Here is a 27,763-nt window from a genome sequence, read left to right on the forward strand (position 1 = left end):
CTCACTTGGAAAACTATGTGTATTGAATGGAATGAATGATATGAGGACAACACAACTCTGGTAATACGATTCAACCGCCATGTTCTACGGAATACATGTTTGCTGTGTTGAATTTGAGATGACATTGGCAAAGACTGATCTTTTGGTGGAAGCTTTGAATTGTCGGGATTGATCATAACTCTTTTCAATGCTGACCTCATGTTAAGTCTACAGTCAAATATAAATTACATCTCTATCTATGCTTTGTTCTTTGCCTCTCTTCACCATTTAAATGTGTTTATAAGTATCTACTAGTTGTGTAGAAGGGCGCGCGGCAATGAGTGTCAATATACGATAAATTTCACAAATTGAAGAACATGCCCTTTCTCTAACCCTTTACATTTGATCTATTTCTACCATTGTTCTATTGTTATCTGTAAACTCCATCTTCTCATCTATTCGTTACGTTTCTCAAAATCATAACCCAGCTCTTCCAGGGACTTTGCTTTCTCGCCATCTTCAATAAAACGCTTTCGTATGTCTGCATATAATTCTCTTATCCACAACTTCTCCTCATCCCAATACGCTGGCTCCTTACTGAATCCTCCTCTGGCACTTTTCACCCAGTCGTGTAAACTATTTATATAATTTGCGTCGTGAGGGTAACCAAAGACGTGGAAAGACGTGCCATTGCCATGTTCTTCCACCCTTTCCTGCTCCCATGAATTCATTTCTTCCTTACTAGGCAAGTCCAACTTGTTCGACCAAACTTTCGAGACTGCTGCACTTTGAACTTCAGATATTGGGAACGGGATGATTTTTTGTGCCAAGGCGGTAAATGCAAGAGTTGGATGTTGGATATCAAATAGATGTTGGTATGAGCCCACCACTCGTCGACCAGTGGTGACAACTGGTGGTTTCAACGAATTGAGGAATGGATAAGAGTAGAAGTACCCTGTGCAGTATACCACGGCATCGACGTCCTTTTCTATCCGTCCATCATCAAACCTCACACCTCTAATGTCGGCAAGGTATTCTGAAATGGGAGGAACCTCTTCCTTTCCGTCTCCTCCCTCGTCAAAGGAAGTTCTTACTGAGTTTAAGAGAGGCTTCTTACAAACCTTACTGATTTGTGTTCCAATATCCAATCCCGAGGCTCCACTTCCAACCACGATTACTTTCTTACCTACAAAGGAATCGGGCGAACGAAATATTTTGGAGTGTGATATGATGGATGGATGAGCCGAGTTGAACTCCTTAATCCCCGGTACATCAGGTATAAAAGGGACAGAATAGTGACCGTTTGCAATAACAACGGCATCGTAAGTCTCTTTGATCTCGTCGTTGGTAATTGTAGATCTAGAAATGATTCGCCATCGATCATGACCATTGTCTGGCTCCAACCTTATATCTTGGACTTGCTCCGAGAAGCGAATCAGATGTCTGACATCACCAGAGTAGTGTACAAGGTATTCTTGAACGTCTTCGCGTGTAGGGAATAGCAGAGAGTCGGAGCGAAATGGTCGATCGGAGAAACGCATTAACGGCTTTGGAATATTTGTGTGTAAACGATCATACATGGGGTTTGAGAAAATTGGAGGGTTTCCGTCCTTTGGCCAAATTGGCTTTTCAGGAGATACATTTGGCGACGTTGATGGGATGGGCACACTATCACTTATATTTGGGGTATAATTCCATACACCTCCCACTTCAGCTTGCTGCTCGATGATATCGATCTTATCAAAGTACTGTTCCGCCAGAAGAAACTTTGCTGCGGCCAGTCCAGAGGGACCTGCACCTACAATTGCAATTCGCTTGACATTGAACGATGCTCGAATTCTGGAGTTCATTTTGAAGATGCGAGATGATTTTGGATATCTCTTCAGTTTCACTTGTCAGACTTGTGGTAATATATATGTTGATGTAATAATTTGAACCGGAAATATATATGGATAAAAGGACATCAAAAGTTTAAGAATATTTAATGTTTATCGTATTGTAGGATAAGGAATACTTTCTTTTGACACCTACATAGAAAAAGATTGAGAGAGTGAATTCATTTATATATAAGAGTAAAGGTGCGGCTGACTATTGTTCCTTTTTATTCTTTGCGTCACTCCGCTACCAGCAAGACGTGCTTCAGCAGGGATTATCACATCGGCAAAACTTTAAAAATATTCCGATGACGCCCATCCCATCCCAAGCTAGCAAAGCTCCCATCACAGCAGGAATCCACCAACGCGCTCTACAAACTCAAAGCAAAACAATTGTTCACGCATAAGGATTCGATACGGTTCATTGATACGTCACTACGGAAAGGAAATGCTTATTTCCCGATGATCAGCATCTAAAGTAGAAACTCTCCATTTTACAATGGCAGAAACAACAGCAGCTGCAAATGGAATTCCAAACTCCACAACAATGTCAAAGTTAGATTCAACCACGCATATCCCAATCGCGCAGCTTACGCCATTACTTCCAGCATCGGCTTCGAGATCAGTCAAAGCGGTAGTGACTCTCACATGGCCATATAGTTCCCGTACGGGCTCTGTGGCTTTCTTACTTGCCGAACCCGATTTCCGCTTGCGCAGAATCAGAGGTCAAGTGCGCGTACAGTTTTCAGGATCGTCTGCGAACGCTATTGCGAAGTCTGGTATCACTAGCGGAGATGAAGTGATCTTATGTTTAGATGGAGTGGAATATGTGGGAACTGAAGCTCCAAGTGCGACACCTGGAAGGGGTGTGGAGTTTGAATTGAAGTTCACGGATAAACTGTTACTTCAGGTAAGAAGAAAAAATTAATTTCCATGTACCATATTCTAATTATTCTTCTTGAAGTTTCGCCCTGAAGATTCCCAAGATGTCAAGCTTATCAGCATCGAGAAATCCGATCCCGAAGCTGTTCAAACAAATGCGTCCCCGCCCCCGCCCACCACAGCGACAGATCTAGAGACCGAAAACCAAATCCCAGAAATCCCAGCAACGCCTGTTTCATTTTTCAAGCAAGTGGCTTCACAGAATGCAGATGAGTACTCCTCTCCGGCTTTCCTGAAACGTGAGCGAATATCATACGGTTCAATGTTCGAAGAAGGCTACGACCCATTTGAGGTTGAAGATGGGTCAGTCCGTGGTAAAGGCAGAAAGAGAACTAGACTCAGTACATCATGGCGATTTACGAGCAGGTCACCAAGTCCCAGTCCAGAGGTCGAAGAACCGGTAGCAGCATCTTCTGAAAATGGAATTGAGGAGCCAGTAGACCAACATGCGCCATCAATGACGGATGAGGGTGTTCAAACCACAGAGGTTGAAACTGAGGTAATCGCCGAAGCGACGCAAACACTAGACCAAGATTTGCCCAAAATCACGGAGGAAGCGGAGGCAAATGACATCGTAGAGGTTTTGCATGCAGAAGCTCCATTACAGGGAACACCACAGGTCGAAGATGGGGACACAAAGCCAATGCCGCCTCCACATAAAGTGACTGATTCTGTCATTCCAGACTTCGAGCCACGGGAAAGCTCATCCGATAAAGTAGATGAAAAGTTACCTTCTTCCCCACAACTACGACCTTTGCCATCAGAAGGTCTTCCTTTAGTCTCTCCACTGGTAACAACCCGAGTTGAGAAGATCAACAACTACATACATAGTGAACATACTCAAGATCTCGAAATACCAACTGCTCCAGATGCGCTTCCAGCGGAGTCTGATAAACTGATATCATGTCACAGAAAAGAAGACAACGTGTATGATGCCAGTTCTCTGCATCACTCGAACGGTCAGTTGAAGTCGGACCAGACTGCCTATAATACCTCATCAATTCTTTCTGGGGACCAATATGACCCCCTAAATACTCAGAACACCTTTCCTCCTCACCAGCAACGTCAAATTGAGGTTGAGGATGGTGCTGATCAATTATTTGTCCCGTACAATGCTCCTGGGCCAGAATCCTATATATCAGCCGGTGTTTACGAAGAGATACCAGAAGAACAAGGCCAATTCGTTGCCCCCGAGATGGAGGAGGGCCTGGATCAATACAACTATCCCGATCCAGAGCAGACTTACACAGAACCAAGCAATTGGACAACTCAGCCTAGCATGGCCTATCCCAACCTCGGAGACAGTCATCAACAAATTGCCGGTTTATACCGTCAACTACCCTCCACGACATCTATGGTTCGGTCCCAAAGCGACCAATCTCATCAATCCAGTCACACCCATCAATCGCATCACTCTCCCCCATCTAAAGTTGTAGACTTGACCGAGAGTAGTGATGAGGATGAAGATGCTGAGGGATTTCTTGAAGTAGAAGATGATAGTGAGCAGCAGCTGCCCAACTCGGCTTCCCCAGTGGAGCATGGCGAGCAAGGTCTTTACAATGATGCAAGGGAAGAAGATGAAGACGAGGAAATTATTTACGATGATCAGAACGAAACAGATGACTATGGACAGGGCTACTTCGACGAAAATGATGAGAATATGGATTCAATGGGTAGAGTCAACTATCCCGAAGATTATGAAAACGGCAGTGAAGAAGATTACGACGGAGATAGCTACAGTGAGGATGAGACAAGTAATCAAGCGGCAGTACAGCAACACCCCGAAGTAATAGATCTTTTGTCCTCGGACGATGAAGATGAGGAGCCAGCGGAAGCCCCAGTTGCTCAAATCAGAAACAGTCTTAAGGTTGACGAGAAATTTGAATCGGGGGAAGAGTCACAGGAATACGATGATAACGGAGAGGAAGAAGAGGACGACGAAGAGGAAGAAGAGAAAGATGGAGATGAAAGTCTGGATGTTGTTGGCGAACAGGTTCAAAACGTTAGCATCCGTTCTACAAAGTCCAAAGAATTCGTGAGGGAGTCTTCAGAAGAGTCAGATGAGGACGAGCCAATGGCAAATGAAATAACGCTAGTCAACGACCGCATCGACATCATCAAACCCGACGCAGAAATGCCCGAAAATGTATTGAATATATTGGGCTCTGATCTTGACGCGCAAATGGATGCAGATGAAAGCGTGCTTGAGCCAGAGGGCGCAAAGCAACCTCCACCACAAGTCAATCTCGAGGATGAGAATGCTATCGAACTAGATTCTACTGAGCCTATGGACATCGAGACCAATGTAACCAATCCATCTGCTGCCATTGACAAGATGGATGTCGAAAATAATACAGACAATCTCGATGGCTTACTCGAAAAGCTAGAGGAAGTGGGTTCTGAAAAGCAGCTGGAACAGGGGTCTGCAAATACCAACAGTGATGTACCCCAGAGTGATGATGAAATTTTCAAGAACGGCGTCGAGAATGTGGAAAATGAGGATATTGACCAAAATTCGAATGATGCAATTGCTGAGGAGACTTCTTCGCAAGGACCCGAAACAATCGAAATGACGGACGATATACGAACAGCGACCGAAATTGTACCTGGCCCTACACTGGCCGGTGGCAATGCAAATACTATGAGTGTTGCACTCGAACATTTCCTACCATCACCAATCACTTTAGAGGATTCTAATGTTTCAACAGTACCTGCTTCCACAGGTCAAAGTATTAAGGATCGAGCTGCCAAGTCTGGTTGGGCAAGGTCCCTAAAGGGCCTACCCTGTTCTCAAGAACTTTTGGTATAGATGGCGCAAACGATACAAGCGATGCAAATGATACCAGTGATGCGAATGATACGGGCGATGAAGGCGACAAAGATAATAAAGATCTAATCTCCTCTCCTGCGGTGCCAGCGACTGAATTGAAAAACGAATCAGAGTTGATTGATGAATCAGACCAAATGACACAGTCCCAAAGCACTACTGATGCCCTTGATACCACCACAGATCATCAGAATAATCAGCTTCCAACACCTGACGATACTCAAAAGCAGAACATCGATGAGAATATTGATAGGGACGATGATGAGGACGCGTTAACGTCGATGTCAGATCTACTTCAACTTCAGTTACAAGAAGAGATGGGAGAGATGGATGAAGATACAGATATGATGAAAACTGATGCAGGCATCGAGAAGGATCCATCACCGGACTTACTTGAGAATGAAGACATAGATTCTTCTCAAGAGGAGCCTGACACGATTTTGGATGTAGCTCCAGACACGAGCGCGATAGATGAAGACGACGAGATGGTTGATCCCGAGTCCGAAGACATAGAGGTTCAATTTACTAAGACAGAAATACTTGAGCTCAAAGAATCCGAAACTACTGAAATCGAAGTCAGGCAGGTCAGCGAGGAGATTATCGAGGAAGATTCAGCCGGGAGTGCGGAGGAAGATGATACTGAGGCAAATAAAGCAGAAAATTTTGAAGAGATCGACTTAACTGTTGATAAAGTTGAGGAGTCTGGGGAGAAAGATTTGGAGATGCATGAAGGTGGAGTATATGAAGAGGGAGTTTCGGATGTTGACGAAGATGAGGTATTCAGAGAGGGCGCTTCGGATATTGATGAGGATGAGGTGTTTAGGGAGGGCGTTTCGGATGTTGAAGATGAAGAATCTGGAGAGGGAGAGGCGGGGATCGAACAAATCGAAATCAATGTCAGGGAAGCCGAAACGACGGAGTTCAAAACTCAACAGACTCTTGCAAGATTGGCCGAAAACAGCATTTTTGAGAAAGACTTGGAGACTTTTGAGGTCATGGAAGAGTATATCGAGCAAACCATTGAGGAGACTGAAGCTGTCGCCGATGAAACCGAGGCCTTTGTGTCGGAGAAATTCAGACGAGCACCTCTCAATTCTTTACCTCCCTCTAGAAGCCGTAGCCGCAAAGAATCTACACCTGAATCTAGGAAAAGCAAAAAAGAATCAACCCCGGTCAGCCCTAGACAAACCCGGTCCAGCAAAGATCTTTCACCTTCACCTGATTCTAAGAGGAGTAGGAAAGCATCAGCGACTGTAAGTCCTAGACAAACACGATCTAAGAAGTTGGAGTCAGTTGTGGAGGCTATTCCTCCTGTTACACCAACAAAGACAAACAAAGAGAACGAGAGGCCATCTACACATGGTAGCAATCGCTCTAGAAGGTCACCATCTCTAGTTCTTGACGAAGAGAAAACACCAAAAGGCCCAGATACAAGCGCTGAAATGGCAATACTCGGATTACCCGAATCGCCTACAAAAGCCGGCCATCACCTAAGAGCACCAGCAACTACCGATCCGAAACTCCGTCTGACTAAATATCTTCGTACTGATTTGAGTGAATACACAACTCTCAAAATGCTTCGTTTCAAAATGAACTCTAAACTGGATATTTTGGCAATCGCTACGAGTGTACCTACTGAACCTCAAAGAGCAAAGTCGGGACCGAGACACTACACTAGCACCTTCACCATTACCGATCAAACTATAGCCCTTCCGGCGTAGTGGAAGTAAAAATCTTCCGTCCATATAGAGATGCTCTTCCCACACCTGAAATTGGAGATGGTATATTACTGAGAGATTTCAGCGTCTTATCAGTCAAAGGCCGAGGTTTCACATTGAAATCTGAAGAAGAGAGTAGCTGGGCAGTGTTCAAGGATGAGGGCACAGAAATAGAAGTCCGGGGACCTCCTGTTGAATATGGTCATGGGGAAAAGAAACATATGAAGGAATTGAGAGAATGGTTTCATGCACTCGACGATCGTCAAAAGACGAAATTAGAAAAGGTTAGTGCAGCGATGGAGAAGGATACTCAGGGAAAGAGTGCCACGGAAAAGGGAAAGAAGTGAGGGAAATATGGATTTACATCTCTGGAATTCAGATATGAGGCGTTTCACGGAGTTTTATCGAGAGCCAGACTTAATGTATAGATAAGTGTATTTTATAATGACTGCGGCGTATGGAGGGCAAACTCGTTTGGGGACATAAACACATAGGTTTCTCGAAGTTATGGAAAACGATTATGAGAATCTTCTCGGGAGATGAGATGAGCGCATTTAGCTAGCTATCTTGGTTTTTGAAACAGCAATACATCAATTAGTATTTGATACGTACTCTCAGAAATAAATTGAGGTTTAGTACTTGTTGTGACATCAATGTGGTACGGTGTGCTTGTAATGCAATGAGTATTTTTCGAGAACCTCAGTCCCTTGGTATTCGGTAGAATCACGGTCGAATGAATTACAGCTCGTGATCTTCTAGTAAAGAGGATGCACCTAGGTATTCAATCATGGCATCGATAGATTTTACTACTAAAACACAAATACTAGTCGTCTAATTGTTGAGACTGGTGGACAAGAAAGAGAAGATACACTGTCAGAGATAGGTGAGTGATTGAATCTGTGGGTGGATGCGGGTAAAGAACCATGATTCGAATATATCAGCACGCGTATTTTTCAGCATGCATATCGAGTGCGCAGTTCATGCATGCACGTACGTACTGCGTATCCCAATAGGAAGAGCTGAAAATCCTCAGCAGATCCTTGGCTTAACACACAAATTATATTATTCGATTCTGTGGGTAAGCAAGCAAGAGTAAGTATACCAATTTCGCTTCCTATATCGTATGTGAAACATACCCTGAAGACAAGTCACTCCTCAGTAATGGATCCCTTAAGTGTATCCGCCAGTCTGATAGCCGTCCTTCAGATAACCGGATCCTTGATATCTTTCTGCTATGATTATCGTCAAGGCGTTAAACATTCTTCGAAGGAAATCGTGCAGATTTCAGATGAATTGAATAGCTTGAGAGATATTCTGGATTCGTTGCTTAAGCTTGCTGAGAAGGCTGAAACAAATGGTTTCTCCCAGCTATCGACATTTGAATTGTTGTTAAAGGATGATGGGCCGCTTTTCGTGTGTAAAAATGAGTTGGAGAAGTTGAAGGGAAAGCTGGAGAAAGGAGGGGTGGGTGGGAGTGAGGGATGGAGGGCAATTAAGGAGAGATTGGTTTGGCCGTTGAAAGAGGGTGAGGTGGGGAAGACTCTGGTAGTGCTAGAGAGGTTGAAGAGTACGTTGGCTTTGGGACTGAGTGCTGATCAGACGTGAGTTTGAAGTATTGTTTGGGGAATCGAAGTGCTTATGAGATGGTAGGACTCTGGCCTTAAATCTTACGAATAGGATTGAAAATCAATTTGCAGGTAAGAATCTGGTTTGAGAATTTACAAATCTCGTCTACGGCTTAGATTCAAGAGCTGTTGAGAGTGTGGGCGGACCTAGATGTCAGAAAGCCATGTTCGTGGCCATGACCGAGAGGTGTCATGTGAAGATCGCTTCAGCAATTTCTTCTTTCTGGAATACAGTCCAAAATGTTGGAGAAAATGATCGAAATTGACACATCGTACAGACCAAACGGCTCGAGATATTTATCGATGGCTTGCTGCGCCAGACCCATTTGTTACTCATTCCGCAACGTTAAAGAAACATCAACCAAATACTGGAACATGGTTCATAACAAGTAAGCAATACGAGGATTGGTATCTTGGTAATGATGCCTTTCTATGGCTTTATGGAATTCGTAAGTTGAATGACCTTGAGTAAAGTTTTTGACTGATTTCTCGATATCAGCTGGTAGTGGGAAGACTGTACTATGGTAACAAACATTCTGAAGTATACTTGGACTATTAATAACTCATAATTATGTACTAGTTCTACAATCGTAGAGCATTTGATGACTCAAGTTCAACAACACCCTAAGATAGCACTCGCATACTTCTATTTCGACTTCAATGGAGATTTGAATGGCGCTCTCAAATCCTTGATTGCTCAACTCTCGGCACAAAGTGGTGTTATTCCTCGGCCATTGACAAATCTTTACGAGGAGTTAAGCACAAAAACGTCGACATCGCCAACAGATGATGCGCTTCTTGAATGCTTTCGTAGCATTCTATTATCATTCCATCATGTCTACATAGTTTTTGATGCACTAGATGAGGCGGCTAGAAATACAGAAGTCCTATCATTCATTTCTACTATTAAAGCATGGAAGTATCAAAGATTGCGCTTGCTGGTTACTAGTAGACAATTAACCGAGATAGAAGAGGTTCTATCTCCTTTGGTCAGTGGCCGAATGTGTTTGCAAGATAACATGTCAGCAAGAAGCGATATTAGATATTTCATCTTCGAGAAAATAGAGCATGATAAAATAATGTCGAAATGGCCGCAAGATATTCGAGACCAGATTGAATTCAAGTTGACTCAAGAGGGAGATGGCATGTAAGTACCCAGGGCCCTTCTCTGAAGATTTGAAGGATTTATTTTGACGATAATATAGGTTCCGATGGGTAGTCTGCCAATTAGATATGTTTCGAAAATGCACCAGCGTGTCAGCGATACGGAAAGCGATGAAAACATTACCCAAAAGTCTGGACGAGACTTATGAGCGAATATTGCAGCAAATTGATGTTGACCATCGATCGGAAGTTTCGAAGATTCTTCAAGCTCTCACCGTAGCTGCAAAGCCCTTGAATGTCGAGGAGTTGGTGGAAATTCTAGCCATAGATTTCGATTCGGATCTACCATGCTTTGACGAGGATTCCCGACTTCTCAATCCCGAAATAGTTCTTTCTATATGCTCGTCTCTCGTGACCAAATTTGAACCAAGATCAGGACAAGACGAAGAGTTTAAGGATAGATGGAAAAGAAACTCGACGAAACAGGATTCCAGATATAGTTCGCCTGGCGTGAAACTCGCACATGCATCTGTAGCGGATTATCTCACTCACTCGACAACCTCACCGTTCCACTACACTCAATATACAGCGCGTCAATTTATGGCTCAAGCTTGCCTGGCATACCTACTCAATCCCGAGTTTTCCCAAGGTCATGAACGAGAATTACTCAATAGTCGCTATCGAAAATATCCCTTTCTTCGTCACCTCACCATAAACTGGCCACGATATGTCAACAAAGAACCTGGCGATCCCGATGATTATCTTGCACCACGTACTCGGAAACTCCTCCATGCTTTCTTCGAAACTCACAATCTCGAGCACGGTGGCAACTTTGCTTTCTGGCTTGGTATGATGATGCCATCTGCTCCTGCAAAGGATTCGTATATTTTGAGAACACATCCTCTTTACTACGTAGCGTCTTTTGGACTTGCAGATATTGTGCGCATCATATTGGATACGGAGACAGGTATCGATATTGATGCACTTGGAGGACGAGCACATGCGACTGCTTTACATGTCGCCTGTTACAGAGATCATTATGAAGTGGCAAAGCTCTTGCTCGAGAGAGGTGCGAATCCGAATACTCCCAACGTTTTGGGGGAAGCCCCTTTATATTGGGCCAGTACTAATAACCCAAACGGGAGTGTGGTGGAATTACTGTTGAAGCACGGAGCAGATAGGGCAGGGCGTCAGAGATGGGTTTCAGTGAATGATATGCCGGAAGTTCCTACCGTTTTGTGTCATCGATAGTTCACGATAGACGACTTTTATTGAAATATCAGATGTTACGAGTCGGTATCTTAGTGAAAACTCCTATCGTCTATAATTCTCTTCTGAACTACTTGATTGTGAATATGCATGCACGGAGACACGACACGCTGATGAAGATAGCTTGCTCTAGTGGCGCGCCACAATCTATATCCATACCTATTGCGGGCCTGTACGAGTATGTGATGATAGACACAGATTTCCTTGTAGATAGCAGGGGAGGTTACAAAAGAGCGGGGGTAAGCAACTAGGCTCGGGGTGGACGGAAAAACTGGGACGCACAACCACCAAAATCAGAATCTTTAAAAACACTTCTATCTCGATCTTATATTTTGATAGCAATTTGGTAGATAACATGATAGGACTTATTATTCCGGATGGTTTTTACAGATAGAGGTTATATTAATTAATGTTGCCACTGATTGCGTGGCCTTCAAAAGATCAAGCAGGCCATTCAGTAACTTTCACTACCTAGGTACCTATGTGAGGTTGATCCTGACGCTGATAAAGCTCCCTGCGATTTCTACTTATCCAGGCTCAAGCGTAGAGGGAGAGTACATCAAAGTAAGTACCAGAAGTGAAGGGGAATTTCGAAATGGGAATACGCTATCTGGAGGATATCACCCAAGTCGCACCTTATGATGTTCTTTCGTTCTGAACCTTTGATTTTCTATACAAGAGAAGAATTGGGCCAAGTCGTTGAGATGAAAAAAGGTACGAGTTCAAGGGACGACAAGATAGACAATCGGCATAATCAGACATCAGTCAAGTTACCGCCACAGCCGATCTCATCTCTATTCCTCGCGGCTGTTTTGAAGTTGCATATAGCTTTCTTCTCCAACTCTGGCATTCAACCAAAGAGGAGCAAGATATTCGGACATCCCTCTCTCCTCTGGTTACTATGTTGTTGTTGCCGCCATATCAAAGAGTATTAAAGAACAGGGCGATATGATCGGATGCTCTGTTCGATTTAAATGAGAGGTTGGCCAATAAGAGATTGGTGAGACATAATCTATGAAATTTAGCATTCATTCTAGTATCTCGATCAGTCGAGTAGAATAAGAAAAGTGATTTTTGAGTGTGCAAAGGAGGAAACAACCATTCATAATGGTGTATAGGTGAATATGTGTATAAGTTTCTGTATCCCGAGGCAGACAGAGTCGATAGAGGAAGAGAAATCCTTGACTCATCAAACACTTCATGGAAATTGTAGATGCTCGGAGAGCTCTCCGGAATCAATATTAGGTTTGAAGTTCTGACAACCATAACAAGAGAATTTGAGATCTGATATTGAAATGGCAAATGCCGCCTCACGTAACAATTTCTTTAACACGAAAGTTCCACAACTTTCGAAAGATGGGGTATCAAATCAAACAGCTTGATTTTCAGGAACAGACAAGGATTGCATTTAGCCAGTATCCATCCGATATCTTTGAAGTTTGCGCGAACCGGATGAATTGAGTCTACCACACTGTTCAATCAGCCTACCCATCCGCCTGCCACGGGGCATTCACTTAGAAGTTCGTCAACAAAAAGCCTTCGACATTGCAGCCAAGTAGGCCAAGTAGGTTGGCATCGGTTGGCATCGCCAAGTAAAGCTTCGTCATCTTCATTATTCCCATGCCAAGTAAAGCCGCATAGCTTATCTTGGCGCTCATATCAGCTTCTAATGAATTCTCCGGATATCGAAAGAATCAAAATTTTGCGATTCAGGACGGTCACATTCGGATCCTCACATGATAAGTTGCGAGACTCAAAAGAAATGAATGCAATCCGTAACCATATCAGGAAGGTTGTTTCGTAACACAAATCCTATCTCGTGAAGTCCGAGGAATCTGCCTTGATTCATCCACAGATTATTCGCGTGATGATTGCGTTTCTTCCTGAAGATATTTCGAGATAGCACGAGATAGGTCGCTTTCGAACAGAAATGGTAAGTTAGGGTTACACGATTCGTGTATTGACAAGCATTCGTAGCCGATAATGGAGCCGGCGCGGCGTGCGCTGCCGAGACGGGAAGCTAGTTCTTGGGTAGCCCCATAAAGGCTTGTTCTTGTGTTGTATTCTCCTTGTAAAGCTTATTTTTGACAATGGATAGGTACGGTATTCCTCGGCATTTTTGAAGATTCCTTGTTGATTTGGAGATACTCCTTGTTGTTTCCTGACCCTACTGTGTCCTTCGTATCTTTCTGCAATTTCTGAGGTTCTCTCTAGGTGGTTGCGATAGGTAGATAATCCCTTCATGTGAACGATAGCAATGATCGACAAGGATCCTGAACCGCCGATTGGATTCTGACATGCATCCATGTCTCCATTGAACGACATCCATCCCCATCCATCCCCATCCATATCCTCACAGGAATGCAACCTTGGGGTCAACTTGCCTATCAGAAATTGTCTTGCATAATTTACCTTCCATATTTCGCAAAAAGTTGCGCTGCTTCCCTTACTATAAGATGCAAGATATATGGAAACCATGATCAATATGTGGCTCAAGCGGAGATTATAGAGGGGTATGTTCGTTACAACATTGATCTAAGATAAGGTTCTTTCCATCTCCACACCACATGATTACTTTGATTGGTGGATCATTTGAAGACAGCCGCTCATGTCGCCGTTCTGTTCCTGTGCCCGTTGAACACACAGTATACATAGGCGCCAAAACAAGGTTTCTTAGATAAGAAATTAGAGGACCTCCTTTTTATGGAAATGATTGAAGAGAATCGACGATGATCTTCAGTTAAGATGAATGATGTTTAACAGGCTTGAGGGTTAATGAGGAAGGTGATCAAGTTGATCTATATGGGTCTATATGGATATTGCCCTGGTCAAACTTAGGCGTCGGCATTCGTAGTGGAATGGCCTCATTGGCAGCTATCTGACCTTCCATGCAAAGTGCCGGTGAAGAAGTCCCAATTGAGATATCGACGTCCCCATGTTTTCGTGATAACAACACATTCTGATCATTTGGGAAGGTAGATTGAGGCCTGGGTTGAATTGGAGTTGAGCTTGGTGTGCAGAGTCAGTAATTCTCAGTCGTATATATATCATGTCTTCATCCGCTGGATAATGTCTTTTTCTCTCCAGTCCAGCTCCAATCGTTACACAGTCCTCACAGCCAATCCAATCCAATCAATCAATCAATTGTTCGTTCGTTCGAAAATCAATTCAATCAATCAATCAAAATGAAGTTCTCCACCGTCGCCGCTACCGCCTTCTTGGCCGGATCTGCCGTTGCTGCCCCAGGTACCGCTTTGAGACAAGCACGTGCCGTTAAGCGCGCTGCTGGCACCCACGGTAACCCAGTCAAGTACGTTCAAGGACCATCTTCCGAAGTTACCAACAAGACCGATGTTTCCTACTCCTCCAACTGGGCTGGTGCCGTCCTCGTCGGTACTGGTTACACTTCCGTGACCGGTACCTTTGTTGCCCCATCCCCATCCACTGCTGGATCCGGATCCGCATGGGTTGGTATTGATGGTGACACCTGTGGTACTGCCATTCTCCAAACTGGTATTGACTGGACCAAGTCTGGCTCTTCCATCACTTATGATGCTTGGTATGAGTGGTACCCAGATTACGCATACGACTTCAGCGGTATCTCCATCTCCGCTGGTGACACCATCAAGGTCACTGTTACCGCCACCTCTAAGACTGCTGGTACCGCCATTGTCGACAACGTTACCAAGGGTACTACTGTTTCTCACACCTTCACCGGTGGTGTTGACGGAAGTCTCTGCGAGTACAATGCCGAGTGGATCGTTGAGGACTTCGAGGAGGGCAACTCCCTCGTCACCTTTGCCGATTTCGGTAGCGTTACCTTCACTGCTGCTTCTGCCGTCAAGTCCGGAACTACCGTCGGTGTTACCGGTGCTACCATCATCGATCTTGAGCAAACCAAGGTCCTCACAAACTGTGCTCTTGTTGGAAGCACTGGTGTCACTTGCACTTACGTTTAAATAACGATTGTTTGATCTAATCTTGAGCCTGCATTCCCTTGCTCATATGATTTGCGATGAAATATTGGTTGGACCCCTAGAATTTGATTGGTCTGGAGGGATGGACTTACCTTATTGTCTTTCGCTAAAAGAAAATGGTGGTATTTGGATGATTTGATGAGATTATGAATAAGGGGGCTGCACTCCCCAGCTTTGAGCGACGGCTCTCTTTCGTGGGAGGGGCATGGTATTGGTTTGGTGTTTTGTAGTGTGGTATCTTTATGTCCATAGTTTTGTCTGGTGGTCAAAAAAATGAAGCACATACTCTCTCGATTTTCAGTCCTTTTTGCATCATTGCGAAACCGTGAAACCGTAATTTGACGTGCTTACCTCGGTCAGATTTCATGTTACAATGGAAAATGATGCGATCTGAAGATTTGAGCTGTGCAAATCTCAAACTGATGGGTTAGTAGCAAGATAAAGCTTCATTTTAATGCATATAACGGGTACTGTTGTTCTTATCCATACTTATAGACTTCTAGAAGAAATATGAGATATCTGAGAGAGCCTGAAAACGAGAGCTTGCATTGAATATTTTGGCTTAAAGACTGTAAATAGCTAGAACAGCAAAATCAAATCTAGCAGTCAGGGTCGCGTTGCAGCTCAAACACAATTCAAAGAATCTTCCACCCATAGCCATCAATCCCTTCCATGTGCATCATTCCAACGCCTAACAATTTCCTCCTTTCCTTCTAGATCCCCTAATAGCTCATATTCCAATATCATTCTATTCTTTCATAGCAGCAGCAACTGAATCGCCAATTAGCTCTTGCATCAGTAAAGAGGGGGGTTCAAATGGGAATTCACGCTCCCGAATATAAATCAAGATATACCTTCTTGTTGTCTCTTGGCTTTCTCTTTGAGTCCACCTCCTAATACAGAAGTAACGACAGAAGTCGGATTCTGCAAAATTCCTCCCACAACGGGTCCTACAATTGGTAAATTATTCGTAATCCCCGTCCCAGTTGCAGTACCCGGAACACCCCCAACGACATTTCCAAGAACAGGAAGACTCTGTCTCTTCACAATCTCATCTCGTTCTTTCAACCCTCCTAGCCCTAAGCCTCCGAGTATACTAAGAAGAGGACTTAATTCTCCGGCTAAATCCTGTCTCTTCACAATCCCATCTCGTTCTTTCAAGCCCCCTAGCCCTAAACCACCGAGTATACCAAGAATGGGCTCTAGTGCACCGGTCAATGATCCTAACCCTAAATCCTGTCTCTTGCTAGAGCCACCAGCTTTCTGCGTGGCAGCGGCAGCAGCTTCCGCGGCAGCTATAGCGCCATTGATGTATGCTATGTCGGCGGGAGTTGCGAATTGGCCAAGGCCAGCATCAATGAGAGCCTGGATTACGGCAGGAGGAGGGATGGGAACAATCTGGGGAGTGGTATCTATAGTGATATGAGCAATTTATTACATCTATTGTTAGAGCTGAGGCGAGGTGGTAAGCTACCTTGATCAGGGACGGGCGCCGCAAAAGCGAGGGGAAGAGTAACAGCTGTGATGAGTGAGATGGGACGCATTTTAGCTTGATTGAATGTATTGAAATTGCAATGTAGATGACTCAGATAAGACCTTGCTGACGTGTAGTAAAATGACGATGATGTATTTCTTTATTTTCCATCCAGGTACCAACGAACCTTTAAATAAAAATATTTTCAAACTCAAAGTCTTTCTAAATACTCAGTGCAATGTTCAAATTCAGTACCTCGGTATGAGGAATTAACATAATCGGCCCTCATATTTTCAATTTTGGTACCTTCTTGCTCGGTGATCAACGAGCAATAACTCAATTGCACCTGTCGAGTACCGCAAGAACGAAGATTTTTCGTCGGTGTTGCCGAAATATTGAAGCTTTTATTATACCTTTGTGGAACTTTGTATTTCTGGTACATCAAGTTGGTAGCTAGTGCGAAGCATTTGGGGAGACATGAGAGACATGGGAAAAGCTGGAAATATAATGGTCATTGGTCTTGGCATTCTTGATTTGAGAAAAAACTGTGGAGGATAGAGTTATTGAAAGGGCTTTCAGCTGGAAGATTTGATAGACCTAGAATTGATTGTTGGAGAATTCGGTGCGGAGTGGAAGTTTGGTGGAGGTGTACAGAGTGGAGACTGGTTAGGCTTGCACGACATCTCTCGGTAATCTGCATCTTTTTGGGTGGGGTGGAGAGAACCTTGTACAACGGTGAGAAGAGAATGTCAGTTGAGACATAATGAGGAAATGGACTGAGAAGATTCGTGGAATACGGGTGTTGCAATATTGAGTACATGGCCGTGAGAACCAGGCTAGAGAAGAATATTCACGAGAAGATGGCAGTCAAACTGATGTGGCTAATGGAGGACTCGTCCAGCTGATTAAGCCATTCAATTCCAGCCCCCAATTGATAAATTGGAGTCAAGTTTCTGAGATCACTACATAATCTCAAACCCCGTAGATTAAAACCTAAATCCCGACTCCAAAGAAGATTCGTTAGAGTCTAGGGATTATGAGGTCAGATGTGAAACTTCCTAAAAACATTCGCACGATCGAAGACTTCAGCTTTATCAAATTACTTTTATGACAGGAAGAATTCTCCGACACGGGCCAGACTCGCAGCTTTGTGACTAACGCTGTGGTAGCAGTACCGTGAATTTCAGCACTGTATGAAACACACAAGATGGAAACACCCCTTTCTCAAACTTCAAATCGAAGATCAAAACCTTACCTTAAACCTTGGTTTTAGCCAGCCACAAGCTTCATTTCAAGACTCCAGCCAAAATTTGATAGGCTTCAAGGCTCATCTTTCGTCTGACAATCAAAACTCTTTTGCACACACTTAAAGCATGCTCACTGGAGCACAAACCGCAGAGAAAAAGTAGGTGTTAGCGAAGATCATAGTATTCATGATCTGCATTCTAATCTCCAATCTTCAATCGTGGGAATCTTGGATTGTAGGTCCATTCACGCTACCAATTGGAATTTTTAGTATATGTAGAAGATTTTCCGGAAAGTCCCCTGGGAGAATTGCGAATAATTCTCGCTTGCTTCGTGGATATGTTGCGTGGCAAAAATTGTGATACTATTTGGTAAGATGTGTTAAGTTATTTGGATGAGACAAGCTTGAGCCGATCTTCACTTCTGGAACACTCTCGATGCTGGAAGACCTTTGATGTTGATCTCAATCTCAAGCGACTAGAGTCGCACTGTAGCATATAATCATGGCGGGTGGCACTGATGTTGTGCATTTCGTTTATATGAATCATGTGGCAGCATCGTTTTGCAAAGATGGCAGCTGAATTGATACAACTAGACAGCAGGGTTAGATGGTGATTCTTTAACGCTCGGCTGTGTTAAGGAACCTAAACTTTCCTCCTCTCCAATTTCGAATGATCGACAGTAACAAGATTCTCAAGAAAGAAAACACGTGCATGTAACCTTGTTATCTTGTTAGGCAGCGACCAGATTGCTAATCTACCAGATTGCTGCCTGCCCAACATGAGCTTCGGTGGCCTCCCTCCGAAATTTCCGATAAGAAGAAGAGCCAACAGTTGGCTTACCCGAGATCGTTCACCGTTGAAAAGCCGAATAACCTCATGTCGGACCGGTAAAAACCATGAAAGCCAATTTGTCTCGGCATCCTTCAAATTTAAGACTATTTCTGGGAGGTGGGATTATTCACGTCAATAGCCCTAGGCCTTATCTCATGCAGCTCAACTTCATGCATGCAAAAATCCGAATATTTGCATATTCTCAACGAAGCAGGTTCAGCCCGGGAATACCCACAGAAATATCAGAAACGCAAGCTAAATGCAGGGACTTATCTTCAACCGTAGGTTTCTTCAGCAAACATAGTGCTTACAGGGTCTTTATGGGTCTTTATAAGCCCATTACGTCCTTCCTTTCCGTCGGCGGCAACTTCATTGTCGTGCCAACCAATGTAAGCAATGAGGCAGGCTGAAGGGGACCCGAGCAAGAACTTTACTCGGGTCCCAGAATCCTAGAACTAGCTGCAGTATAGAAGGAGCAATACGGCTGACGGGAGAATATCTACAGGAGAATCAGCTTACTAATTGCGGTTCGCGGGGTGTATCTTATAAGAGAAAGTCACGGGGAGTAATTCATACCACCAAATCGACATCAGAATTAATGATCTACACTGCACAGAACGTTGAGGTAAAGAGTCAACCGCCTATAAAGATCTTTATTTCTTAGATTCGGGAAGACGATGGAACAACTTACATGAGGATACATTGGCCGAGATGACTGCAGACGTCTAAACAGGGTAGCTAGTGATGTCTAGACTGTCGCTTTGCATCCTGGAGATAACTGATGATATCTGGAGCGAGCGTAATTCAAATGAATCTCGGAATGAGAAATTGATTGCTCTACGCAATTATCGGCGGAATGATTCACTCATGTTGGATAAGAAAGGACGGAGTTTCTTGTGATGCAGGCAGCCTCGGATGTGGAGGAAGTAAGAATAAAGTTGATTGAATGCGGTGAGAGTGATGATGGCGTAATCATGTATTTAGACACAAAGAGGCTCTTTTGGTAATGTAATGGTAATGTGTTAATACTAGCATATATACAAGCTCAATGCCAAGAGAAATATCGTAGATAGAGTTGTTACCACTTTCCCTAACAAACACGTGGTTGCCGTCTCGATGCACACATACAACGTGATACAGCGCAAATTTGACCCATGAGATTGTCAGGCTGTAAAAAGAGTCATATAGCATGTAGCGCTTGAATTGCATGACTCTCAATTGTGATTTGACCTATCGGTTGCCGGAAACCCTGAAACTGTTTTCCCTGCTCAATATCGCATGTGCTGCCCTATATCTTGTGGTATTGTGGCTTGCGGGCGTTGAGATGGGAAAAGAATCCGGTGTCCGATGGTTATCAAGAAGATCCTTAGTCAAAAGCTTATGGTAAATAACAGCAAGGATGATCCTGACAATCCAGGAAAGAAACAAAGAAACCAACATGTTGTATCTTGAGTAATCGAAAATCTGGGGACATCCTAGTAGACAAATCTCAAGCATTGCAGCAAATCCACATGAAGAGAAAATCAGGGTCGTGATCTCAGAGATAAGTCTATGGCAATAGATGGGTACCACGGATCCCTAGAAGAGAAGCCCACGAATAACAGGGTCAACATCAAGCATCAAACACTTTGGTCCACCCAATTTCTTATCAATAGAATTGTGACCGAATGATCTCAGTAATATTCCCTTCTACAAAGTGGAAGGAATCTGGATGCGAAAGAGGCTGGATAGGATTGCGCATCAAATCAGTTATCTTTGAAGCTTGAGCGAGAACGGGTGTGATACGGATCAGAAAAGCGCGAGGCCGGCGGCTTGCGGAAATCCGCAATGTCCGCAACGCCCGCGATCCACCTATTATCACGCTAACAATACGATAGATTGCTTATAGTTCTATCACGTCAACAAGCGGATTGTAATCTCGGAGACAGATCTTGCGAAGGGACCGTGTCGTGATCATGGAGGTCAAAATCTCGGCATAGCGAGGATCAAGTGGCGGCCCGATTCCGGTTGAGATCCCTTTTCCCTCCATTTCCATCAAGAATATTTTGCGGGCTGAGAAGGTCACCTGAGCCATTAAGTTCGATTGCACTCGGAACGAAAAGCTACGCGACGGCAGAGTTGCATGCTCATTGCCAATAGAGTTTTGATACAAGCTTGATGTATTATTTGGACCATCTTCATGGGTGTTCCGAATCCAGAAGTCTTAAATCTTAAAGCTTGGCCTCCGGGAATTCCATCCATTTTAGGGGTCACCAAGACTGATGTGACAGCCAAGGTGGCCACGCGAGAGGAACCATTGGATGTAGGGTTTATGCCACGCAATTGCAAAACGAAATAGGCGAAGGACGTGGAGGATATTTGAAGGTGAATATTTGACGCTCAGGGAAAATTACTACCTCGGGAGGATCGTACCCCCATGGATTGGAACGTTCTGATCGAAAGGCTAATAGCGGCTAATTTGACGGGTATGCTTCATGAGATGCCCCGCTAAACTGATTACCCCCAAAAAGTACCGGGTATAACAGGGATTCAACTCCATGTCAACATGCTGATATACTTAGAAGGTACATAGTTGTGATTTTAAGTTGTGAAAACTTTCCTTCAATAGGAACAAAGCTGTACTCGGGTCCGGGCAAGGGTCTTCTATCAGGCAGTTAGTAAATGAACGCGAGTGGCTAGCTGCAAAAACCCCACGTAAAATATGGGGGGAACGATTAAACAGATTAAGCGAGCAAGGATAAGATACCGTTGAACACATTGGTACTTATCTGATTATCGACGTGGCCATGATTCGTACCTAGCGATTGCCCACAACGAATCATCTCCCTATATAATGTGTGAACCGTGCAGAACTTGTACATATCGACCTGTGCATGCACGTTTCGCCGCACAAATCCTTCATGATCCTTTCAATTTGGCATGGAAACAAGGCTACGAATAACCCCATATCCTAACCACAAATAGTTGGGGAACTTGGTGATTGTGCGCGTAACAGAATCTCAAGTGGGACTTGTCCTGTAACGATTTCATTCCCTGGTAGTTCCAAGGATGGTCATTGCACAGTTGTCAGGATAGTAAAGTAGTTTGCGACTAAGCTTCACGTAATCGTATACACAGTACCCAATAATTGGGATCTGTAAACCGAAGTGTTCTTTATACCGGTACCAAGAATCGGCCTCCATATATTGCCTCTATAGCACGTGGAGCTTACTGTATTAGTAGCTTTGCAAGTTTCTGATATATTGGTACCGCCAAGAAATAGCAAGTTACTCAACAAACTTTCTTCGTAATTCTCCCAATCATAACTATACCAAGTCGATTTCCGCTCAAAATATCTCAATAACACGGATTTCGGTGGCATCAATGACACAAGCTCTCGGCACAGCCCGCTGCACGCAAGACAACCGTTAAAGCCACGAAGTTACAATGCCATTTTAGATACGATAAAGTCAAATTCCGATGATCAAATCCTCAAAAAGCGAGTGTGTCACTGCAGGTTCGTCCAGCCCCCCCGGGACGGCTTACCATGCATGATAGCGGCGCGCACATCTCATTGTAAGACGCTTTTGATCCCGGGCCCGATAATTGATAGAACCCTTCCTTCATCTGATAGTTATATCTTTAACCGCACTCAAAACTTATATGTAACTTGCATTCGTGCCACACACCAAATTTAATTGCGGATCTTGTTATTCTCCTGTTGGTATCAATGGATATTATAGCACCATCTCCATCACGGGTTCGTAAGTACTGGACGGACAACGAGGACCAGATCTTGCGCAAAGAAGCTACACTGCAATGTAATTGCCACCGGTTTTCTTTAAAGTCATTCTCCTTGCATTTAAAATGCTCTTGGCAATCCAAATAAACGCTCAACTGATTCTAATTGTCTTAACAAATAGTCAAGGAAAGGGGAATTGTGAACGATTGGAATTTGATCGCGTCAAAAGTCCGGGGTAGGACAAATAAGGATTGCCGGAAGAGATGGAGCAAAGTGGGAAAGGAGGTCAACAAAGGACTATGGGATCATGAAGAAGACGGCCGACTGAGGAGAGGAGTAGAGCAACATGGCACTTAGTATGTACACCCGAAGCACAAAAGCGATGCTTCATTGAAGCTAAAATTTTCTCATAGTTGGACTATGGTTGCCGAAATAGTACAGACAAGGCATGCAGACCGTGAGTATTTTTCCAAGCTCCTTTGGATTTGGAATCATTCATATGCTAATCTAACATGTGAAAAGAATGCGCTAAGAGATGGTATCATTTTCTCGATCCAAATATCAGTCATGAGGATTGGGATAGTGATGAGGAAGCCCGACTCTTAGAGGCTGTCCACGTACACGGAAGGAGTTGGAAGAGCATAAGTGAGAAAGAGTTCCCAAACCGCTCACCAACAGATATAAAGAACAGGTTAGAGGAGCCCTTCAAATTTTCGAGATTTCAACACAACGATTACTGATTCTTTTGATGGATTTAGATACGTTATTATGGAACGAAAGGGCCGATTGAAACGACGGAAAGCATCTACAACTCAGTGTACTCCAGTACGAGAACGCAACGGTTTCGACTTTCCCAAGTCTGAAAGACTCGACCAAGTTTTGCACACAGATTCATCACCTGACAATGTGATGGAATACGAAACCGAGAACTCTTTGATGGGGCAATTGCCACTCCCGGGACTTCCACTTCAGCTCACTGCCCAGCAACTGTCCCAAAACAACTACAACAACGATGCACACTCACTTTTCAATTTTGATGGGCTACCACCTTTACAATTCAATGACATGTCCTATTCATCTACGGAACCTTCGTCACCCGGAGTTTCATTGGCCCAAAATTCGGTACCTTCGGGATACAACATGGGAATACCAACAGTTGGCGGTCTTACCAGTGAAACGGAAGCAGACATTGATCAGCTTTACTGTGAAGATATGAACTTTGATTTAGCATTGGCCGAGGCATTCTCGGCACCAGACCACCGACAATCGATAGCTTCTACGCCACCGACCATGAGCTCGGTATCCGATGTCCCGGCTGGACATAATTACAAGTTGATACTCGAGGATGTGAAGCCGGATACCTTGTTCTCCATTGTGAACATGCTTGTGGAGTCCAGGAGTAATGTAAAGATGGAGGTCTTTAGTAACGTTGCTTAATACCCCGGGAATACTTCTACCACGACTTTCAATTTGTCGAGGACTTTCGAAAATGCACACTGTACATATTCTTTTGTAAACTTTTACTTTTGGAAATTGCATGGGTTTTGGGATTTTTGCAGGCCCTACAGGCGCATTTGGTAGGTTGGGTATATTGATATCAGCAAGAATCTGTCATGAACAGACGAATGTCCTTAGTCTTCCATTGGGGATAGGATGGCACATTGGCAAGGATACAGAAATTTGAGGCATTTAGAAACTTTCCCGCAGATCTGTTGTTATAACATTGATTGCAATGATCATCATGAGATAAACCTTGCCAATGGTACCCTGAAAGGGAATAAGAGCCGAACATCACCCATAACATATAGTACAGACCTATAAGCCCATTGCTTAATGGAATCTTGCATAAATTTCAGTAGATGTTACATTTCTACAAGGGCCTGGATATACAAGGGGACTTTCCATGCCGGGCTAACGACTCAGAGGAAGCTATTGTAACTGTACAACAGAGCGCTGATTCAGCCATACCTATACCTACGCGTCATTCATGCAGTAGTCGTAGACAGAGATTTTTTTTTCAATGTCTGTAAAATTGACTGATGTTAGCGCTATGTGTGCTGTAGGTGGTACTATTGTAGGGATTTCACTGCAATAGGTTGAAGGTCCATAGCTGTAGCCTGTAGAGCACGTTTAATACCCTCCCTTGCCTCCCAAGCATTCTAAATATGTGTGTGGGGCGATGACCCTTCGATTCGGCTATATGGTCTTGGCTTCCCCAACCCCAGTCTGTTAGCGTCTGGCACATCGGAAGATTCGATTGCAACGCTTTAAACTTTATTTTATAGCTGATAGTATCTTGTATCAGAAAATGGCTTGCATGGAAGAGCTTGACCACTAGGCAACTTTTCTTGGTCTTCGAGTTTTAGATGATCTTGAATGGTTGAACAAAGATAAAGCGTACGAAATGCGAGACCCCCTAGACTAAGGATGTCACTTCTGACTGCATGTCATCGCACAGACCTTTCACAATTCACAGCCGCAGCATTGCTGCTGTTGAGGGATACGAGGGTAAGGTACCTGCCACGTGCAGACGGCAGAAATAAGGAATAAAAATCAATGGTATGGCGTAAATTTTGTCCAATCAACTTTGGTTGAATGGTTACAAACTGGCTGTAAGCAGATGTTCATATCCGATACATGTCATATTGTTGAAGTAAGCAATGCTTGGAGTATACCCTAACTAAATAAGTTGTATCCCCGAGGCTGAATGTACAAGGGAATGGTACCGAGTCCGCTGACGTGAGAGCCTTAAATACTTGCCAAGGCATGCTACCATGTGATGGGGACTTGATGAAATTATTAATTTGATTGGATCGTTTGGGGAAGTCTCTCATATTCGTCCGACCTCATCCGTATGGGCGGGTGATACTGGTAACCACCCACGAAAACAAATTTCGACAATTGTTTTCCAAGCCTCAGTTCTGATGGAATTGTAGACCCTTGTGTGAATGGATTATCGCCCAGACGAACAATGCAATAAATAATAGATTCGGATTCTTGAAACATGGCGGTCAACACCTGTCCTGTCAACTAGATAAGTCGTTTATCTGGAAATACCTCTACTTCGTACTTTTGAATATAGGCCGTGGTAAACAAAAATCATTCTGTCTTCTGGTCAACGAATAGTAACTGTAGCGCAAGATCTGAACGAATGATAGAGTCAATAGAATGCCAAGACACTTGGGCTGATAGCAGTTTGGGCTATAGATCGAGAGTAGCATTCGGAGAGGTAGAATGTCATCAGCGCAAATTTTGAGAGGTAAATGCAAGGACAGATCCTTCGGGGTATCTCTGGGTTTATTCCCATCCCTAGCTTGCATGGTCCAGAGACAAGTGTCAAGGTTTTTATGTAGGAGTACAACTCTATGTGTTAACATGGCAGGCAACTTTCGGTCATTGAAACCCTAGCCCTCGGGGATGAATATCTAACACCATATTCATAAGCTGTGGACACCGAGCATCGGCAAGCCGCCATCCCGAAGTGCTAACAAGAATCCTGAAAAAAGAAAGATGCGACGTCGACGACAGGACACAGTTTCCAAGGGGGCGTCAATACCTTTAATGTTCTACCTTCCTAAGGCTAGTCTCTGCGATTAAGGGGCTTGCTGTACAATATGTGATGCAGACATGTGAAGTTGCAGCAGAGTGCAATTTAAGCTCCCTTTCTACAAAAAGGAAAGGGTGTTCTGAAGCAGAACCGAGCAATTCTGCACAAGATAGCCAAACGATATCCACGTGACAATTAGGATAACGAAGAATTCTTATCTATGTGGGGCGTGATGCACTTTCTCATGAGTTCTGTCTTCCGCCAATTAATCGACAACTTTATAAATTATCGGCACCACGTGGTGGTAGTTGACCAGCTTTTTGATGTACAAATTGCCGTCGGGTGTCCGGATTAACACGTTTCTGCGATATCCGGATATATCTTCAATTCCCTGCGGAGTGGAAAGTTCGGACTCGCTTCAATCTCGAGCGGATCATGACCAATGCATCTGTTCACCAGGGTCAAATGTTGAAAGTCAAAAGGAAGGCTCCACTTCGGAGATGAGACATGAGCTCGATTAGGTTATTGGAGGTACCGGTCAAGACGATATTTGACTTTTCAACTTGATAAGGAATGACCAGGTAAGAAAGCATAAATATGCGAGACAGTTCAATGTTCGGACTTTTAGACTCCTCTACATGCGGAAGATTAGCTGGCGCGCGAGAGAAATGATGAAGTTGGGTATCCCGCACCACTATTGAAGAGATTTCAGTCTCCGATCGGATATTTCCATTTTGGTTGATTGAGGAGGTGTTGATTCGTCGAGTGTTGCGGATTTGCGGACGTGCCTTTTGCGTAAATACACAAACAAGTATGTAGTCAGCCAGACAGCTGTCCACTCAAGCGGGTGCGAAAAATTGCAGATATCGGGATACCGATATTGGTGTGCTGGTGCTGGTGTTGGTGCCGGTTCCGATTCACTGAGATGATCTCAATCTTTCGCGTTCAGTGGTCGGTCACGTGTTGAAAAAGTTATGAGAAGTGAGTGTCGAGATGCAAGATACCGATTGCTGATGGAATCATTTGTGCTGTTCCTTCAGGATGTATATATACATTTGGGTAGCATCAATTGTTTGATGACGCAGATTAAGCAGCAGCAAAATTTGATTGCTGTTTGTGATATATGACAGAGATTTTGAGGAACATAATAGCGAATCGGAGCTCCGGATTAGGGTCAGGTGATAGTCCTGTCTGTTGTCGATGTGTTTGGTTCTGAAATATGGAGACCTCGGATGAGACACAACATCGCTGAGATGTCTCTTGCAACTCCGGAACTCCGCAACTCCGAGTGGAAACTTCGTTCTGCAGCAACGATTCTTTGCAACGAATTTGCTCTCGACAGTCCATTTTCACGTGCTCAGCCTCTCTGGGAACTTTCGCTGACTCGCTTCACACGTACGACCTCCGCATTGACCTACTTATTAGTACGTGTACTCGACTCCCGAGATCTTGCAGCATAGATCTCATCAACCAATCCTTGACCTTGACCATGTGCTTATTCCGTAAGAATACTGCAGCCCTACCTTAGTACGACGCTTTCCAGACTCTAACCAGGTTAGTTCTAGTTACATCTACCTTTCGTTTTCTATAGGTGCCCGGTTGCGTCGAGTTGCTACCAGTCGGAATAG

At 44.0% G+C, this 27,763-nt stretch overlaps 7 protein-coding genes across 7 annotated transcripts; 4 read left to right on the forward strand and 3 right to left on the reverse strand.

Annotated features, from left to right (window-relative positions):
- Positions 1-434: 434 nt before the first annotated feature.
- Bfra_009418 (putative thiol-specific monooxygenase protein) lies at positions 435-1,829 on the reverse strand (the record flags this gene model as incomplete). The annotated part of the gene is made up of 1 exon (XM_037339760.1): positions 435-1,829. One exon carries the CDS (start codon positions 1,827-1,829, stop codon positions 435-437), a length of 1,395 nt encoding a protein of 464 aa, XP_037189810.1.
- A 523-nt stretch (positions 1,830-2,352) lies between these two features.
- On the forward strand, positions 2,353-7,687 carry Bfra_009419 (putative 3-dehydroshikimate dehydratase protein; the record flags this gene model as incomplete). The annotated part of the gene is made up of 4 exons (XM_037339761.1): positions 2,353-2,763; positions 2,818-5,551; positions 5,605-7,276; positions 7,330-7,687. 4 exons carry the CDS (start codon positions 2,353-2,355, stop codon positions 7,685-7,687), a joined length of 5,175 nt encoding a protein of 1,724 aa, XP_037189811.1.
- Positions 7,688-8,501: 814 nt separating this feature from the next.
- On the forward strand, positions 8,502-11,320 carry Bfra_009420 (putative ankyrin repeat protein; the record flags this gene model as incomplete). Its single annotated transcript, XM_037339762.1, has 6 exons — positions 8,502-8,941; positions 8,991-9,037; positions 9,244-9,414; positions 9,465-9,489; positions 9,546-10,112; positions 10,171-11,320. The coding sequence occupies 6 exons, from the start codon at positions 8,502-8,504 to the stop codon at positions 11,318-11,320; spliced, it is 2,400 nt and encodes a 799-aa protein (XP_037189812.1).
- Positions 11,321-14,523: 3,203 nt separating this feature from the next.
- Positions 14,524-15,297, forward strand: Bfra_009421 (putative acid protease protein; the record flags this gene model as incomplete). The annotated part of the gene is made up of 1 exon (XM_037339763.1): positions 14,524-15,297. One exon carries the CDS (start codon positions 14,524-14,526, stop codon positions 15,295-15,297), a length of 774 nt encoding a protein of 257 aa, XP_037189813.1.
- Positions 15,298-16,063: 766 nt separating this feature from the next.
- On the reverse strand, positions 16,064-16,859 carry Bfra_009422 (uncharacterized protein; the record flags this gene model as incomplete). Its single annotated transcript, XM_037339764.1, has 3 exons — positions 16,064-16,086; positions 16,170-16,727; positions 16,790-16,859. The coding sequence occupies 3 exons, from the start codon at positions 16,857-16,859 to the stop codon at positions 16,064-16,066; spliced, it is 651 nt and encodes a 216-aa protein (XP_037189814.1).
- Positions 16,860-20,749: 3,890 nt separating this feature from the next.
- On the reverse strand, positions 20,750-21,108 carry Bfra_009423 (uncharacterized protein; the record flags this gene model as incomplete). The annotated part of the gene is made up of 2 exons (XM_037339765.1): positions 20,750-20,932; positions 20,974-21,108. 2 exons carry the CDS (start codon positions 21,106-21,108, stop codon positions 20,750-20,752), a joined length of 318 nt encoding a protein of 105 aa, XP_037189815.1.
- A 1,468-nt stretch (positions 21,109-22,576) lies between these two features.
- Positions 22,577-24,025, forward strand: Bfra_009424 (putative dna-binding protein; the record flags this gene model as incomplete). The annotated part of the gene is made up of 5 exons (XM_037339766.1): positions 22,577-22,610; positions 22,770-22,944; positions 23,002-23,045; positions 23,111-23,279; positions 23,347-24,025. The coding sequence occupies 5 exons, from the start codon at positions 22,577-22,579 to the stop codon at positions 24,023-24,025; spliced, it is 1,101 nt and encodes a 366-aa protein (XP_037189816.1).
- Between the last annotated feature and the right edge of the window lie 3,738 nt (positions 24,026-27,763).

This window comes from Botrytis fragariae (assembly GCF_013461495.1).
Source record: "Botrytis fragariae strain BVB16 chromosome Unknown tig00000161, whole genome shotgun sequence".
In the NCBI taxonomy this organism is placed as follows: domain Eukaryota; kingdom Fungi; phylum Ascomycota; class Leotiomycetes; order Helotiales; family Sclerotiniaceae; genus Botrytis; species Botrytis fragariae.